Raw genomic sequence first — 18,201 nt, 5'->3', positions numbered from 1 at the left:
TTTCCATCACTGTGACGTGGTGGAAATGAGTATCGCCGGTCAGCAGACGTGAAGTCTCTGCTGCATTGTGCTGTAGTTCCTCACGTCACCACTGGGCGGCAGCACTGAGAAGCAGCTTTCAGCTCAAATACCGTAAAGGGTTTAAGATGCGTGAAAAGATTGTGTGTCATTGAAATTTTATGGAATAATTAATTAATTAGAAAATATAAATATTGTATTGTTCTACTGGATGCTTTATAATGATTTGCATTACACTTGTCGTCCCTCGTACATCTTCAAATGTAGTTCCTTTAAATAAATGTTATGTTTACTCGACAGTCACTGTTAATAAAGGAAGTTTAAATTAAACTGCGTTCCTCACCAGAAGAATAAAACACACAGAACCACGTCAAGGTCTGGTCTCTTGTCTCAAATGTTCTTTTACTTCATTCTTTGTTTAATGAAAACAGTGAGACAAATAAATACAGACAGATCAGTGGTGAGGAGGAGGAGGAAGACGCATGAGAACGTTGTGGTCGAGAACAAACAAACAAGAAGGGGAAGAACCCTCGCTCATGAATCTGAAGATAAACGGAAACTTACTGAAATCATTCAAAAGAATAAAAAACAAACAAACGGCCTCGTTGGTTTCGGTTTAGTTCGTTTTTACTTGAAAAAATACTTTTAACAAAACAGAAAAACAGAGCGGTGGAAGCTCGGCTTCACGGAGGACACGCGGTAGGAGGTGCGTTTGATTTAACCACCTGAAGGGGTTAAAGCAAACGCACTTCTAACGCGCCCTCGCACGTCTGCCGGGTGAAACACACGCATGACTTAGGTTTGGGTTTTTTATTGGATAAAGGAGAAGATAGTGAGCAGAAAGGTGTGTGTGTGTGTGTGTGTGTGTGTGTGTGTGTGTGTGTAGGTGTGTGTGTTGTTCTGCTGATATTAAGACTTGTCTGCTAGTTTAAGGACGCTCTCTTTGCTCCGTCTCTTCACGTCCCAGTTGTAGACTCGTGCCATGTCTGAGGAGAGGAGTGAAGGAACAACAGAGGAGCAGCAGCACAACAATAATAATAATAATAATAATAATAATAATAATAAAAATAAAAAAAGGTTCTTTACACTTTTATATTCTGATTCACTGGAGCATCTTTTCTCAGATTTATTCAGAGATGTATAACAAGTGGCTTCAAACACTTTGAGCTGAAGGAGGGGTTTATTAGCAAAAGGGAAAACACACTAAAAATAATTGCTTTTAAAAGAGTTAAAAGCGGTGCGTTAAAGGCCCCAGTAGAGCGTGGTAAAAAGCGGCGCTTTGTCAAAAAATGCTGTCAAAGAAATCTGGATAAAATTAAAACTTTTTCCCGAAAATCTAACCAAGTTGTTTCCTGTGAAGAAAGAAGTTCATTTTGAAAAGACAAAAATTAAATAATTTTTTTTTTTTTTTAAAACACAGACCGACGTGTTGCTGGACTTTTAAAAAGGAACTCTTGTATTTTTTTGATATATACAATTGAGGATACGTTAAATGAATTGATTAATCCGAAAAATAATCTAGAATTATTAAACGATGTAAATAAAATAATACTTAAGGTGCTTTAAAATGGACGGCCCACTCAAGTTACAAAATCAAAATCTTCATATTTAGTCGCCCTAAAAGTTCCAACTAATTTTTTTTTAAATATTCTTTTTGCTACTGTTTTTGATCTTGGACAGAAACTGCTCAAAATGTTGGGAGTAAAGCACGACCAAAGAAATAGTTCCGCACGGCAACAAGTCATGTGACCGCCTGAAGTGAGGCCTCGTCATTAATGGAGGAAATAATGATGAACTCTCTCAGATTTAATTCATATTGACGGAGCGCTTCAACAAAGCTTATTATCACTGCGGAGAACAACAATAATAATAACAATAATAGTAAAACCTGCAGCAACAGAGGAAGGATACTGACTTCGGTGGTGGTGAACTGGTCCCGCAGGAAGTCCAGGTCGTCCTCGAGCGTCTCCAGGTTACGGGACGCCGTGGACAGGTTCTTCTCCAGCAGCGCCTGGGCTTCGTCGATGTCGTACTCCAGCATGACGTTCGCCTTTTGAGGGAGGAGGACGTGCCGACGTTACCCAGAAGCCACTGCTCTAATACCAAACGCTCATCCCGTTGTTTTCGTCCGTCTCTCGGATGTGTGGACCTGCGCTGTACTCACCCCCAGCCAGAGGCAGACCTTGTCGGTGGGCGGCACCGAGGCCTTGCAGTAAACGTTGTCGGCCAACATGAAGTGTGTCTGCATGGGCGCCGTGGTCTCCTGGGTAAACAACAACAACACATTCGGGTCAAAAGGCTTCAGTTGTTATTGTTTTTCTATCAGGCTCAACTAAACCTGACAATGAGACGTTTTATATTCAGCTCCACAGAAGAAATGAAGGATAATCATGAATAAATAATAGCTTTCTTTCTTTTTTATTAACTTTTTAATGGAGCTAACTAATTTAACTAAGTGAATAAACATTTTGAAACTTTACGAAACAACGAATCTCGAAGCATGTCCGAAATATTGACTTACATTTCATTGTGATCTTCAACAATATGGACTGAAATTTTAATATTTATGCTAATAAATAGCATAATATTAAAATGTATCTCTTGCATAAAACAAGCTGATGCAAGATATCAATTCATACCTCCATGTATTTCTTGATCAAAATCCCATGACGTGCTTTTCAGTGCAAATGAAATGACCAATAAACGACATTAACGTGTTGAAATCACGGGGTTGTGTGTCAGAGCTTTCAAAGTCTTGATTTGACTAACGCTCACTTTGGCTGATGCACACAGAAAATATGCCGTTTTGAATATAATGTAATTCATATGGCACCAAAACAAAGTTCTTTACAGTAAAAAACAACAAAAAGAATAAAATACAAAATATAAAAGATGCAAAACAAGATAAAATACTTCAAATACTTCCACAAATACCATCAGGTAAGATAAATCCTGAAGATGAAAGTGTGTTTGGAGAAGAGCGTTACGATACACATTATAGAACATTATAGATACACATTATAAAACATTTTAGATACACATTATAGCTACACATTATAAAACATTATAGATACACATTATAAAACATTATAGATACACATTATAAAACATTTTAGATACACATTATAGCTACACATTATAGATACACATTATAAAACATTACGATACACACCTTCTTCTTCTGCATGTGTCGGAGGATTTCTAGCGTCTGTGTGATTTGTGGGATCTGACTTTTCAACCTGCACGTCGAGAGAAGTCAAACATTTTCAGCCACAAGCAACACAAGCTTTAAGTTATTACATCCTTACTATGTGGAGGGTATTTTTAGTATATTATATACAACTTTAAAAGTGGCTTAGGAGACGTCTCGGACACATTAAAGTAGAATTACGACTAATACCTGATAATAAATGCTCTTCCATTAGCTAACGAGTAAATTCTCTGCACACTGATCTTGAGCTGTTCCAACATTTAAAACTGCAGTGACATTAGAGACTAGTTTTAAGATCACAGTAATCAAACAGATTCCCTGGTAAAAACAACGTATTCAGACAAACACATTAAGATGTATGCTATGGCAACAACGGCAGCGCAAGTACATGAATTTAGCTACATTTGCACAATACCTGGCGATGACCTGACCATGACAATACATGTTCCTGGGAAAATATATTTTCTATTCAGGCTTCATCGATCTCTTTTTACTCCTTATACTAAAATAATTTGTTGAAACTACAAACCCTATTATTTCACAATCCAGTTTGGGCATTTTAAGTAAAAGCTATTCCCTGTTCTCTGGTAAGAAAAGACCTCGGCTCACGTCGGTATGAAGCACATCAGTCCTCCGATAAGAAACAAAACCCCATAATCAGTGTATTTTACGAGCGTTTCAGCCGGTGTTACCTGAGTTTCTTCTGAGACAGGTTGAGCTCCATGTACTTATATTTCTGGTACTGTTCGTCCAGCTTCCTCAGAGCCGAGTCGGCCGTCTCGTTGCCCGGCTGCTTCAAGAAAGAGTCGACGTCCTCCTGGGAAAACCAGCAAAGCGAAGATGTCAAAGTCTGATTGACATTTGAGTAAAATTCAATAAAAATATCTCTGTTGATCATTGTTCCTTTTTTATGTTTTGATAATGATCCCTTAAATCTGCTTTCAAAGAACTGAAAACATTAAAATGTTTAATATGTGCTCATTGGTATAAATTCCCAGAACAGAAATCTAAACATTAGGTTAAAATAAATATAGTTATGCTGTTGACACTTTAGAGTCAAAGGTTTTTACTCTTTGTAAATCAGAAATGTTCTGAACCACTATACTTGTATATATTCTTTAAATTGCCATGTTTTTAGACATATATATATATATATATATATATATATATATATATATATATATATATTTGTTTAAATCAGGCTGTAAAAACCTTCAGAATGTAGATAGGAATTAAAGACATTTGTTCTATATTACATGTTTTCTGAAATCTTATGTTCAGGTAAGCCAACAGGACATCGTCCAACACTGACTTTAGGTGATTTAGGATAAATCTACAGACGCAAATAGACAATTTAACAGACATGTTTACTTAAAAAAGTAATAATCTAGTATTAAAGATGACATGTTATGGAAGCAAAATAACCGGAAATGAATGAAAGATAATGTTTTTGCCAGTTTTAAGTACATTTTACTGATGTACTTAACTTCCTACTTTTACTTAAGGCTTTGCTTTTACTCGTAGTTAAGTATTTTATTATCAATATCTTCTACAGTAATAATATTACCAGTGAGTAAAGGGGAGTGGAGGCAGCTAAAGCTATTATTGAAACAGATGCATTAGCATAGCAGGCTAACTTGTACCCAACTCAAAATGCGTGAAAGCCCAAAGAAGAAACACAGTACAGAATAAAAGCAGCTCGCACACAGACGGTTATGTCCATAGATGGAGGCGAGGAGCCGCCCCGCCTCACACACAGCAGGATTAGCTCTCTTGCTAACTGAGCTAACTAGCTGGTAGCTAGCATGACGCGCTAACACACCGGCTACAAGTAGCATAGACGTTGGTTTTCAACGGCCCAACCTCATTGGATACTCGTTTCCATAAAACATATTAGTGTCATCCTCTACGCACCACAAACACCGCTTCGGGGATCCCGAGGTGCTTTCTCTTTGTCGCCTGCACGGCATTGCTGGTGTCTATGGTCGCCGCCATCTTGGAGAGAAGCTAACGCCTTCTTTCCTTCCTTACGTTTTACGTTCCTTACGTTTTACGTCCCTTACGTACAAGCCGGTGCGTCAACCGTCACTGGAGCAGCGCCGCCCTCTAGTGGCGGGAGGCTGTAACTGCTACTGGCAGTAAATCATTAAATACATTTTTCCTTCTCTATTCATATTAGTTGATAAACACCAGCCCAAAACATTTGTAGGCAAGAAAGATTATTTAAAAATATTTAAAAATATTTATTTATTTAATTGTCTCTGCTACCATATGGGTGACGTGATTTTCTGATACTATGGGATGTTTAGTTGAACCAGGACTGAGTGGAGCAGACTGTCAGACACCTGCTGCAGTAACATTAGTTTATACACAGAATCTGGGGCTCAGAAACACACAATAAGAGTTCTGTAGTAACTTTATTGTGAATGTAAAGAATGTCATAACAGGAATTTATTTACAATATGAACATATCATTAACTTTAAATAAGTGCATTGTGCTTCATAACAATATCAGTCAGTAGGAAGAGGACAGAAGATTGATTCAACTCGATGTAAAGCATAATTTACACTGACATGAGTTATTATTGCTGTAGATTATATTAGATATTCCTGTATTAGTCCTGCAGTGAGGACATTTGCAGGATTACAGCAGCAAACAGGTAAAGTGCACACAAGAGATATAATAAAACACACACACACACACACACACACACACACACACACACACACACACACACACACACACACACACACACACAGTAAAACAGAAATAAAACAGTAAACAATGCAGAATAACAATATTATATGTACAGACAGAATAACATGTATTTATATTGCACAGTTGAGTATTTTTTTCTGAAATAAATATATTTAAAATCAAACCCACAGTAATATAAACTATAAACTCTTGTTTTATGACTCAGGTCTTGGATCAGTTGATGACTTGTTCAATAAGTTCCTTCAGACAGAGACCTGTTGGTCCTCATGGGTTGTTTCTTTAACACCTATACGTCTGCAATGAGCTTTTTTTCTCTTAACAGTATATATTATTATTAATATCATTTCAAATAGTAAAAGAGCCAGAAGAGCTGCAGCCGTCAGTCCCAGTAAACAGTAGAGGCCGATCCGTCCCCGACTCTCTGGCTGTGGACTTTCTGTCGCTGAAGATGTCGTCTCAGGTTCTGGTCGATCCCTCGCTGCTGCAAAGAGACCAAACACATCTGTTTCTTTCAGTGAAGAGAAACAACTTTCACTGAAAAGAAAAATAAATGAAGCTGCTGGATTGAACGAGATCTACTGGATCAACCTACCAGAGACATTAAGCCGACATTCCCCAGAGTTCGTCCCATAACTGGTGAGCACTCCACACAGGTAAAGACCCGAGTCAGCGGTCCTGAGTCTGGACACATGAAGTCTGACTCGTCCTTCTCTGAGGACGTCTTTGTCCCACTGGACTCGTCCTGCAAAGAGTTCATCCTGAGACTCTGGGACCCTCCAGTAAAGAAAGTGGACCAGTTTGGCTCAACGGACAGCAAAACATCTAGAAACAAACACAAAGAGTGACATTCATTCATCATGAATGAACTAAACAGGACACATAGGATGTGTTAGAGTTAGAGAGTGACAATAGGTGGAGAATTGTCTTGAGTGAATACAAAAAAAGTGCATAATTACCTTGAGCGTGTCCACAGTAGAGGAGTATATTCATCACTAAAATAAAGTTAGAAACTTCATCATTGAACTGACAGAAACTATCAACTTCAGCCATTAAAAAAGTGTTCTCTATAAAACTATGATTTAAACAGAAAGTACTCACAGAAAAGCCCCAGCACACAAACTAAAGTGAGTCCCATCCTCACATCCACTCTCACTCTGGTCCTCTGCTTCTGAGAGGCTTTTGTAGCTTTTACACTTTGAGCGAAGTTTGAAACTGCAGCATATTATATATATTATATTTTTATAAAAGAGAATCATTATGAATTACTTAGGACATTGGTCCATAGTGGATAGATTCCTGCAATTAAGTATTTCTTTCCAATAGCAATAAAGGCCCAATTTACACAAATAAAACCAAGTTCATAGACATCTTAGTAGAAGAGAATGTTATTTAAATATATATCAAGTTGCATATTGTGAAGTAGAGATATACAGCATGCTGATAACTTCTTTTTGTCGACTTCTGCCACCTGAAAAACTTGTGAATGTGGTGTAAATGTGCCTTTTGCAGCAAGTCATCTTTGTTTGTTTAAAGAGGAAGTTGAGTGTGTGAACTTGTGTGTTTGAAAACAATTTGAGGAAACTAAAGATGCTTGTTCATTAAGAGGCCTATGGGAACAAACTTGACAATATTAAATTGTCAATGCTGCTTTATTAAGAAAACTCTGAAATATAAATGATGTAAAATGTTAAATAGAGCGCTTATCTCTTCCTCTCTCTGTTTCCAAATCTTTCTGTGGTTTAGTTTCAGATCCATGAAGAGAAGTGCATCATCAAGAAAACATGAGTGGAAAAGATTATAACATGAAAAGACCATATTCGTGTTTAACCCCTTGGGGGCGGGGCCCGCGTCGACGCGGCCGGGCAGGTGTTTACGTTTTTAATAAAAATGATGAGCCATTTCTAACTGTGTTTATGAATTGAATGCTAATGAGTTAGTAATAACTGTTCATGTTGGAACAATGGTTTATGAATGATGAATTAAGTGTTTACTCGTGCTTTACTAGTACTGCTAAATAGTGTGTAGTTATTATAAAGTAGACCATTCCATATTCAAAAATATGTTAATATGTTTTTATTATCCTAAATTCTAAAATTCCTTTTACAAAGTTGTGCTGATGCTCCAAACTATACAAAAGCATAGTTAAGATGACTATCATTGTGTGCTGAATTAATAGTTTAGTATTGAATGCTTGCGTTTATAATTCATATTATTTTTACATTTTATAACGCTTGTTCCTACTGACAGTGAGCAACTGAAACTCAGTGACCGTGGAGGTTGGGGGATGGAATAGGTCAATTGGGGACCGCGAATGTCAGGAAAGGTGTGTTCATATCTCACTTCTTTGAGTCCGTGCAGAAATATTATCATTGCGCTGCTTAATTTGTGTGTCACGAAAACATCAGTGCTTCAAAAACCAAAAAATATGCAAATATTTTTGTATATCCTTAATTCTAAATACATTTTACAAAGTTGTGCTGATGGTCCAAACTATACAACACGCATAATCCGCTGACTATCATGGTGTGCTGTATTAATAGTTTAGTATTGAATGCTCGTGTTTATAATGCATATTATGTTTACATTTCATAACGCATGTTCCTACTGACGTTGAGCAGCTGAAACTCCGTGACCGCTTAAATGGATGCTTACGTCACGCAAAAAGTAAGATATTTGAATTAATCAAATTTGCCTACATACACATAAAAACAAGCTTGAGAATTGTATGAAGTTGTTAGTTATTACTACCTGTTGTAGGTCATATAATTAGTCTCAACATGACTACTTGAACTGGTATAGTTCCAAAGGCAAGCTAGCTTAGTACAGTACAGCTGATTGTATTAAAACTGATTGGAAGTCATAGCACTGTTGAAAGAAACAGAACAAAATTACATACAGCCACAGATTGCACGTTGGTTATCCTCAAAGATTTGCACAAGCTGGCACTATATCTCCGTATATAATATCAGAGTTACCAGCTAACTTATAGCCATGATTTGTGTGAATGTCAGAACACTAACTAAGTTATAGCACGATAGTCAGAATAAATATCAGAACACCAGCTAACTTACAGCCATGGCCTGAGTTAATATCAGAACACCAGCTAGCATATAGCTATGGACTGTGTTAATATCAGAACACCAGCTAGCATATAGCTATGGACTGTGTTAATATCAGAACACCAGCTAGCATATAGCTATGGACTGTGTTAATATCAGAACACCAGCTAGCATATAGCTATGGACTGTGTTAATATCAGAACACCAGCTAGCATATAGCTATGGACTGTGTTAATATCAGAACACCAGCTAGCATATAGCTATGGACTGTGTTAATATCAGAACACCAGCTAGCATATAGCTATGGACTGTGTTAATATCAGAACACCAGCTAGCATATAGCTATGGACTGTGTTAATATCAGAACACCAGCTAGCATATAGCTATGGACTGTGTTAATATCAGAACACCAGCTAGCATATAGCTATGGACTGTGTTAATATCAGAACACCAGCTAGCATATAGCTATGGACTGTGTTAATATCAGAACACCAGCTAGCATATAGCTATGGACTGTGTTAATATCAGAACACCAGCTAACATATAGCCATGGTTTGTTTTAATATCAGAAAACCCCGCTAACTTACAGTCTTGGTTTGTATTACACGTCAGAAGCATGGCTAACTTAGAGATGGATGTTTGTATAAATATCAGAATTGCTACTAACAAGCTTGCTTTTACTTGGCCTCAGTTTTTATGACTATCAAAACATCTGCTGACTTATAGCCTTGGTTTGTATGAATAGCAGAACACCAGCTAACTATATTACCAGCTTTGTATAAGTATCAGAACACTGGCTAACATACAGTTCTATAGGTTGTATGACAGCAGAACACTATCTAACTTACAGCCATGGCCTGAGTCAATATCAGGACACCAGCTAACATATATGCTAACATCCTAAACATACTACACGACTACAACTATAGTACCACAGAAATGTATCCACCAGAGGGGTTCAACCCCTTTTGTGTTGCTTTGTCCACTAGTAAACCCCTCAGTGCTACATTCAGCTCTTTCAAGCTGGCGTTCACAGGAGGCGGAGCCTCTACCGCCCAGGTGTGCACAGGTGTTCTCATGCAGTGATTGGAATGAGATGTGTTTGTTACATCACCTGTCAACTTTTTGCTACTTCAGCATCTTTTAAGATAAAGCGGGTGGAGCGGGGTTGTCCTGCATTCACAAGCTCTATTCAGTAAACCTTCGCATCAGGTGGTCAAATTACATTTTTGGCAAACTTTATTTGAAGGATATATTTTTACAGAAATATATAATAGAGGGAAACATGACCTGTTTCCCTTCCAAACATTTTGCTTATAATACATAATCAAAGCACCAATTGATTTGTATGTTTTGATGCAAATAACGCAAAGATGCAAAGATGACAATAACAAAGTAAACACAGACTTTGAGACGGTTGAACTTATTTTTCTGGACACATTTTTGGTGAAAAAAGTTACTTGAATTATGTCACACAGCACTAGATAATCAATATAGTCAAACAAAGTCAGATTATGAATTGAAATCTAAATATAAGGTCATATAATTTACTTAGAAATAGAATATTTTCAGTTGCAGTCAGAAATAGAGAAACTGCATGATTTAAGGGGTTTGATTATGAGTTATTGATATATTCCTGATGGTGCAGATTATGAACTAAATTGTGTGTGAAATTCTCCCTCCATCTTCTCTTCGTCTCACACAAATGAGGTAACTACATTGCAGCTGTATTTAAAAAGAGCCTCAGCTCTGATGAGACTCTTTCCTCTTTTGATGTGTATTGCAAACGTGTTGCACATAGAGTTGTGTTTATTTATATCGCACAAAATAACAAACCATAGCAACCAAAATGAAAACATGTGCTGTTCTGACAACATTATTATTCTTAATTTAATTTGCATGTCTGACTGTTCAGTTGTGATAAAACAGACATCCCATAATGCCGACGTCCTCCTGCAGTTGCTGTTGTGTAACATGTTGCTGTTGGAGTTAAATATGGGAATCTGATGCGAACACACATATGATGCTTATTACTCAGAAAATTAAATGGGTTACATATTACGATTAAGTTGAACTAAAATATAATGTGTTTATGTTGGTGTGCTGCAGCAAACTTAATGTTTCTGCTTCTGATTCACTTGTGTTTCTCATAGAGCCATTCTGAAAAGCTACAACACCTTCCTGGTCTTACAGCATAGTGACATTTATATAATTCATCTTTACCAAGACAAAACAATCTTCTTTTACTTATTTATTTTTAGCTACACTGGCACACTGCAAAGTTATTCAACACTAAAACGATGATGATATATAACTCAACTATAATGTTATTCTCTATGGAAAACCCATGAAGTCACAACTAACACTGTTAGCAGGTCTACAGCTGAGAGAAGGCTTTGGCTCTCTTCACGTCCACTTCCCTTAATCACACTATCTTTGCTCGAGCTCAGTCACTTCCTGTGGGTGAAGTCGTGACAACGTGAGACCACAAGTTCACCATAAAATTGAATGTACAAATTCTGTGACACAATAGGTTGACAATTTTGTAATTCAAGCTCATATATTGTCCGGTTTGGTGAGAAAGACCATGGATTTCAAAGTGAGGATGCCACCTGAGTTCCATCTGCATCTTTAGTATAATGTATAATGCAGTTCCTAGTTAGTTTATTAAATATAAAGGAAAACCTTTGACTTCATGCAGCTGCCTTTACAGTAACATCAATAACTACTGACTCTTTGCTGATATAATTTATGTTGAAAGAAGATTGAAATATATTTCCATTATCAGGTGATTTAAATGAACTGATCTTCTGCCTTATGAGCATGAACACATGTTGTGTTACAACAGTCTGGTTGTTTGAGCTTTGTGTAAAAGGGAAGGAAGCAGAAGTTAAAACTTCAGATCAAATTTATTTATGAAATTCGTCTTCTTTTTCTCTGCATTTCCTGATTTCTCACATTTGCGTCATACGTTTCTCCTTTTCTCTTCACACAAAGTAAAATCATTTCTCAGAAGCAGAGTGACAGAGTGAGTGTGGATGTGAAGATGGGACTCACTTTAGTTTGTGTGCTGGGGCTTTTCTGTGAGTACTTTCTGTTTAAATCATAGTTTTATAGACACAACTTGTTAAGTACCTGAAGTTAATAGTTTCTGTCAGTTTCATGAAGTTTCTATCTTTATTTCAGTGATGAATATACTCCTCTACTGTGGACACGCTCAAGGTTTTTATACAACTTTCTTTCTTTTTATGTATTCACTCAAGACAATTCTCCACTTATTGTCACTTTTTATCACGTTATATTTATGTGTCCTGTTTAGTTCATTTATGATGAATACAAAAAGAAGTTTGTTTCTAGATGTTTTGCTGTCCGTTGAGCCAAACTGGTCCACTTTCTTTACTGGAGAGTCTGTTACCTTCATATGTGACAAGAAAGAAGGAGAAGACTCTGGCTGGTACTCATTCAGGAGGTTTGGTGATAGTTATCCCTCCTTCATCCAAAATAAGAGATTTACATTACCATCTCTAACTCTACAACACAGTGGTGAATATCAGTGTGCTGCGGGTCACAAGAACTCACCAGCTGTTAGAAGAGAAAGTAATAGAGTCTCTCTAACTGTATCAGGTAAGTGAACAGAGTTTTACCATCATGAAGTTCACTAAAAGTACTTATTTATTTATGAGCCTTGTTGATATAATAAACCTATCTGACAAAGTGTTAATATATTGTAATGTAGTGATAATGTATAAATGTTAACTAGTGTAAGATTCATGAACCTTAAAGTTTGACCACTGATGCTGTTTATGCAGCTGTATAACCGTGTAATCCTGAGCTTTATGTAAAGGAACATAAAGATATGAACAAGATGGACATGGTTCAGACGTACGAGATATTTACATAATAATAATAATAATAATAATAAGACAAACCATGCAGTGTTGTATCCTTTTTGATAAATGAATACAGGACAACACATTCTAGAAATGAGTCAGTGATTAATTAGTGATAACATTAAAGTATCAAACAGGGCAGGTGAGTGTGGCGCCTCCTTCAGGGGAAATGTACTCATTACTTAGTGAACCTGTCATTTATTACAGGAAGAGTGACTTTGACATCTTCTTCTGTCTCCAACCTAATGTTAAATTATAATTATATTAAAAACATAAAGCACTGATACCTTGAAAGATTTTTCATTTAATTAATCTGATTTACTGAAAAAGGAACTAACAGTGTTACAGACAGAGATGTGAAACTCCTGCTGCCTCCTTGTTTGAAGGAGAATCAGAGTTAAGTTAATTTAACCAACAACTTCAGTGGTTAATAAGTGAAACATAAACATGGGTTCTGTTGATTTCCTTCAGTTTACCTTATTAATATACACAGGTTCCAGAGTGATTAAATACTTCCTGCAGTGTTTTATCAATAAATTGTTGCACCGTCATAATTTGTGTTTTAGTGAATGTTAATATATTTAAAGACAGTGTAGCTTCACACCTGTATTACACATCTGGAGACAGAACACATGATGCAGGTTTCAAGCGCTGCATGTAATCCACTGATGACTCATCATAACATGTCTTCCCAACAGATGAACCTCAGCCTCTCCTCACTGTGTCTCCATCATGGCCGAGTCCTGGAGACTCAGTAACTCTGACCTGCAGTGTTGAACCTCCATCTGCAGGATGGAGGTTCTTCTGGTATCAGATTGTTCCTGAACTGCCACACTCCTACAGCTCTGAGCTGCTACCTGGTAGCACCAATGGGACTGAACAGGATTCCTACATTGTTCATGGACAGACGACCACAGCAGGATATGAGTGCAGAGCTGCAAGAGGAGATCCAGTGTTTTACTCTTGGTATAGTAAACCTCAGTTCATCTGGTCTGGAGGTAGGTTTGTTCAGACTAATTGTTTCCTTCTCTCTTTCCCCCAAACCTTTAAATCCAGGTTTTAGATGTAATGGGGTATTTGTCTAGTTTGATATTGTTGCTTTTACATAAAGGTTTTACTCTGTTACTTTTACATCAACCAATTCCCTCCAAAATGCAACTATACAATTACTTTAATAATAACTACACACTATTTAGCATTAGTAAAGCATGAATAAACTCTTCATTCATCATTTATAAAGCATTAGTATGCAATTCATGAACACAGTTATAAATGTTTCATTCTTGATTAATAAGCTTGACTATTATGTGTTTCATGATTGGGCTTTCATACTTTATAAATGATGGATTCCCCTTTTGTAAATGAAGCATTAAGGACTTAAAGATGATTAATAAGATCATTTATAAAGTGGTAGTAAATTATGAAAAAATTATTTAATTGTTATTCATTCTTGCATTTATTTAATACTGCAATTCATGATAATTCAGGTAGTTACTACTCGTTAGTTAAGTATTAGTTAAGTTTCCTTCTGTGTTCTTCAGATTCTCATTCAGCAGCGTCTCTCTCAGTGAGTCCTGACAGAATGCAGCACTTCAGCCAAGAGTCACTGACACTGAGCTGTGAGGGAAACTCTACTGAGTGGAGAGTGGTGAGGTTTTCTGAATTTGGCCGCCTGTCATCCTGTTCTTTCTGGGGAAACATGACTGGATCTACATGCATCATGGACCTTGATGGGGTTAGTGGAGTGTACTGGTGTGAGTCTGGAACAGGACAGTTCAGCAATGCAGCCAACATCACTATACAGCGTGAGTTTTTAACAGAAACATATTTCAACATTCTATTATAAAGTGTTGACATTCATAGGTGACTTGTGTTAACCAAACTTATCTTCATAATGAGTTTAACTTAATATCTCTTTTAACAAACAATTCAACAATCTTAGTGTGTCATTGTTATGACTATAGACATCCACCATGTTTTAAAACCAGGAGCAGCTGGAGAGTTATCTGGCTCCAGCTTGGCTCCTCCAGTTTTTGCCCATTTTAGACCATTCTGTAACACACTGCCACTAAATTGATATTGGCTCAAAACATATCGAGCATTAATTACAGCTATATGTAACAAGCACATTTCCAAAGGGACATATTTTTCAAAATGCCAGGTATTCACTCAGCTACTTTATGAATCTGTATAACAAATAAAACACTATGAAATGTGTTCTCATCATTGTACGTCAGCTTGTTCAACCAGATGATGATTTTGAGCCAAACTTCCTGTTCTTTGATCTTTTTACAGATGGTGATGTCATCCTGGTGAGCTCTGTCCATCCTGTGACTGAGGGACATTCTGTCTCTCTCAGCTGCAGGTTGAGGACAGAAAAGCTTCTTCATAATGTGGATTTCTATAAAAATGGCAAACTCATCCCAAATCATGGCAGCGGGGAGCTGTTTATCTCTGAAGTTACAAAGTCAGATGAAGGTTTTTATAAATGTAATGGAAGTGATTCACCACAAGGTTTTAGGAGTTTGACGTCACCAGAGAGTTGGTTGTCAGTAAAATGTGAGTATAAAACTGGATTAGAAGTTGGTTTAAACTATTTCTTTGTGTTCTGATACCTGATGATTAATGTGTATTTAGATGTATATTCTGAAGATGCTGCAGCAAGCTCTCCATTTCCCATACTGTTGGTTGTTGGTCTGGTTTGTGGAGTTTCACTGATTATTCTCCTGCTGCTGTTTCTGTGTTGCTACAGAAAGTCAAACGGTGAGATCTTTTCCTTCTGATATTATGTATTACACTCTAAGAAGTCAGACTCACAGACATAGTGACATGTTCTGCTGTAACAATAGAACAATTTGCATTATAAAACCATGTAACAGCAAAAGCCTTTTTCTTGCAGAGTCCCGCCTCATGAGGTTGGTACAACACTCTCTTCTCTCATTCTGAACATAACAGCAGTACTTTACACACTCCTCATTAAATACACTGTATTTACTTCATGTTCTGGCTCCACCAGGTCTCAGAGCACCAATCAGAGCCCAGCTACAGACCACATGACCAACCAGGTTGAAACTCAAAACAATACGTATGCCTCTCCTCTCCATGGTCAGCTTTTATCCTCATTCATTTAATATTGTATAATTAACTTTAACCTAAACATTTCTATGTCTGGTTATCTGTTTAAAAAGATTACATAATTCATATAATGTGGTTGAAATGACTGATATGACCGTGTCTTGATTTTCACGGCTCTGTAGGTGATTCTTGTCTCTATGAAACAATGAGAGGCTCTGAAGAAGCTGAACATGGTACAGTACATACTGTGTTTATCACAGAGATGATAGAAATACTACAACAAGATGATAAAGTGACTGATTGACAATTCCTTAAATTAAAAAAAAGTATTCTGTACATCTAGGACGTCACAAATTCTGTGGTTGAGCTTAAATATATTGATTGTCAGAGTGAGTACTTATATTTTATCATATGAGAATAACATGCAATAGTTGAGATGCTTTTGTCCACCAGCAGTGTTTAAATAAAGGAGAGAAAATTGTCTTTTCATGCATTCATCTGCTGCTTCTAACAGGAATGAATAATGAACCAGAGGAGAGCGTTTACTCCAATGTGACGATGGGAACAGCTGCAGGTACAGACACGTACAACAGACTTTGTACTACGACTTTGAGTGTATTTATTTATTACTACCACCAGGAGACACCAATGGTCAAATACAACACTTGCAGTAAATAAGAGCTTTTCAACATTTTGTTTTCTTCCAGGTCAATAAAGCATCTGCATGGACAGAACCAGTGGAATGGATGAAAACATGAAAAACCACATCCTTGTCTTTTTGTGTGATTATTGTTTGCTTGTAAAGTATTTGACCTGGTCATGTTCTAATATAATTAAACAGGAATAGAACACAGCAATGTAAATATGATATTATTGGGAACATCGATTAAACTGCAGCTTGTTCCCAAATCCACATCCTGGACTTTTACGTGTGCTGTTGATGCAATGCACAAATAAAAAGGAGGAGCCGTCTCATTGTGGAGGACAAGTCGGTTCATTTCATATTCCAGAGACCCAGAATCACAAGAGCTTTGCAATCTGTGCAATTTATTGTTTTAGTTTGTTTTGTACTTTGAAAATCTGTCTGTTTGACCATTTTCTAGAGCAATTTACTTTTATTTTTTGCAGCAAGCCACACGTGTTGTTTTTAATTGCTTTTATGTCATTTCCATGTAATTACTCCACACCAGATTGTCTTTGTATCCTCGTATGTGTGCATCGCTGTCAAGCCTTTGGAGTATCTTATTTTGTTTCCCTCGTGTGTTTACTTTGACAAATAAAGGACCTTTTGATTTTTCCCTTAAACGTGCCTCTTGTTGTTTCCTCTGCACCTGAGTCTCTGACCCGCCCCCCAGAGCACGTACTCCTGCCTGGTGGCCGTCCTCCGGCCTGCTTTATTCATCACCAGGAGAAGAGGATGTGTTACTGAGACAGCTGCTGCATAAACCACAAGTCTCACAATGCAGGCCTTGATAGTTTTCTCAAAAACAAACTTATTTTCCAGTTGACGTACGTACAGTATGTATGTATGTATGTACAGTGGCTTGCAAAAGTATTCATACCACTTGAACGTTCCCACATTTTGTCACATTACACGCCACAAACATAATTATATTTTATTGGAATTTTATGTGAAAGACCAACACAAAGTGTCACACACAGTGTAATGTTGGACAAAGATATTCAATGAAAGTCAGCAGGTCCCAGCAGAGACTATAACTCATTTCTGAATTGTGTATCAGATGAAATCAACAATTTCATTTTATCACATTTTACACAACATGATGCGTTTGAACTAATTTAACTTATGTGGCACGACAATTAAATAGTTAATCCAGTCATGTGTTTCCTTTGACAATGAATCATCGGCAAAAATGGTTAAAGCAGAATTGATATGAAAAATAAATTAGGAAATCAACATCAATATGTTCATCATCAAAATCAACTGAAAGCTGGTATCACACTGCGCATGTGTGGTTTTTCCAGCATGTGATACTGAGTTCCTGTGGAATCTATCTAAACTCCTCTCAGCAAATCCTCATTGTATAGTGTTTTCTTCTATATATATATATATATATATATATATATATATATATATATATATATATATATAAAAGAAAGAAAACCAACAATAACAGGTGTTCAGGTCAACTGTTGCACCTCTACATTCATCCAGGCCAAGACTACAGATAGCCCCGCCCCCATGAACAGATCATCCAATGAGAGATC

General features: G+C 37.0%; 1 protein-coding gene across 1 annotated transcript; it reads right to left on the bottom strand.

Moving 5' to 3' along the window:
* Nucleotides 1–414: 414 nt before the first annotated feature.
* Nucleotides 415–5,254, bottom strand: vbp1 (von Hippel-Lindau binding protein 1). The gene is made up of 6 exons (XM_079215245.1): nt 5,144–5,254; nt 3,922–4,046; nt 3,191–3,257; nt 2,183–2,281; nt 1,930–2,068; nt 415–1,004 (listed from the first exon to the last, which is right to left on the bottom strand). Exons 1-6 carry the CDS (start codon nt 5,222–5,224, stop codon nt 928–930), a joined length of 588 nt encoding a protein of 195 aa, XP_079071371.1. The 5' UTR covers nt 5,225–5,254; the 3' UTR covers nt 415–927.
* Between the last annotated feature and the right edge of the window lie 12,947 nt (nt 5,255–18,201).

The sequence above is a fragment of the Taurulus bubalis genome (assembly GCF_910589615.1).
Source record: "Taurulus bubalis genome assembly, chromosome: 3".
Classification (NCBI taxonomy): Eukaryota; Metazoa; Chordata; class Actinopteri; order Perciformes; family Cottidae; genus Taurulus; species Taurulus bubalis.
Note: the sequence above shows the minus strand (reverse complement) of the source record. Positions and strands in the feature narration are given on the sequence as shown.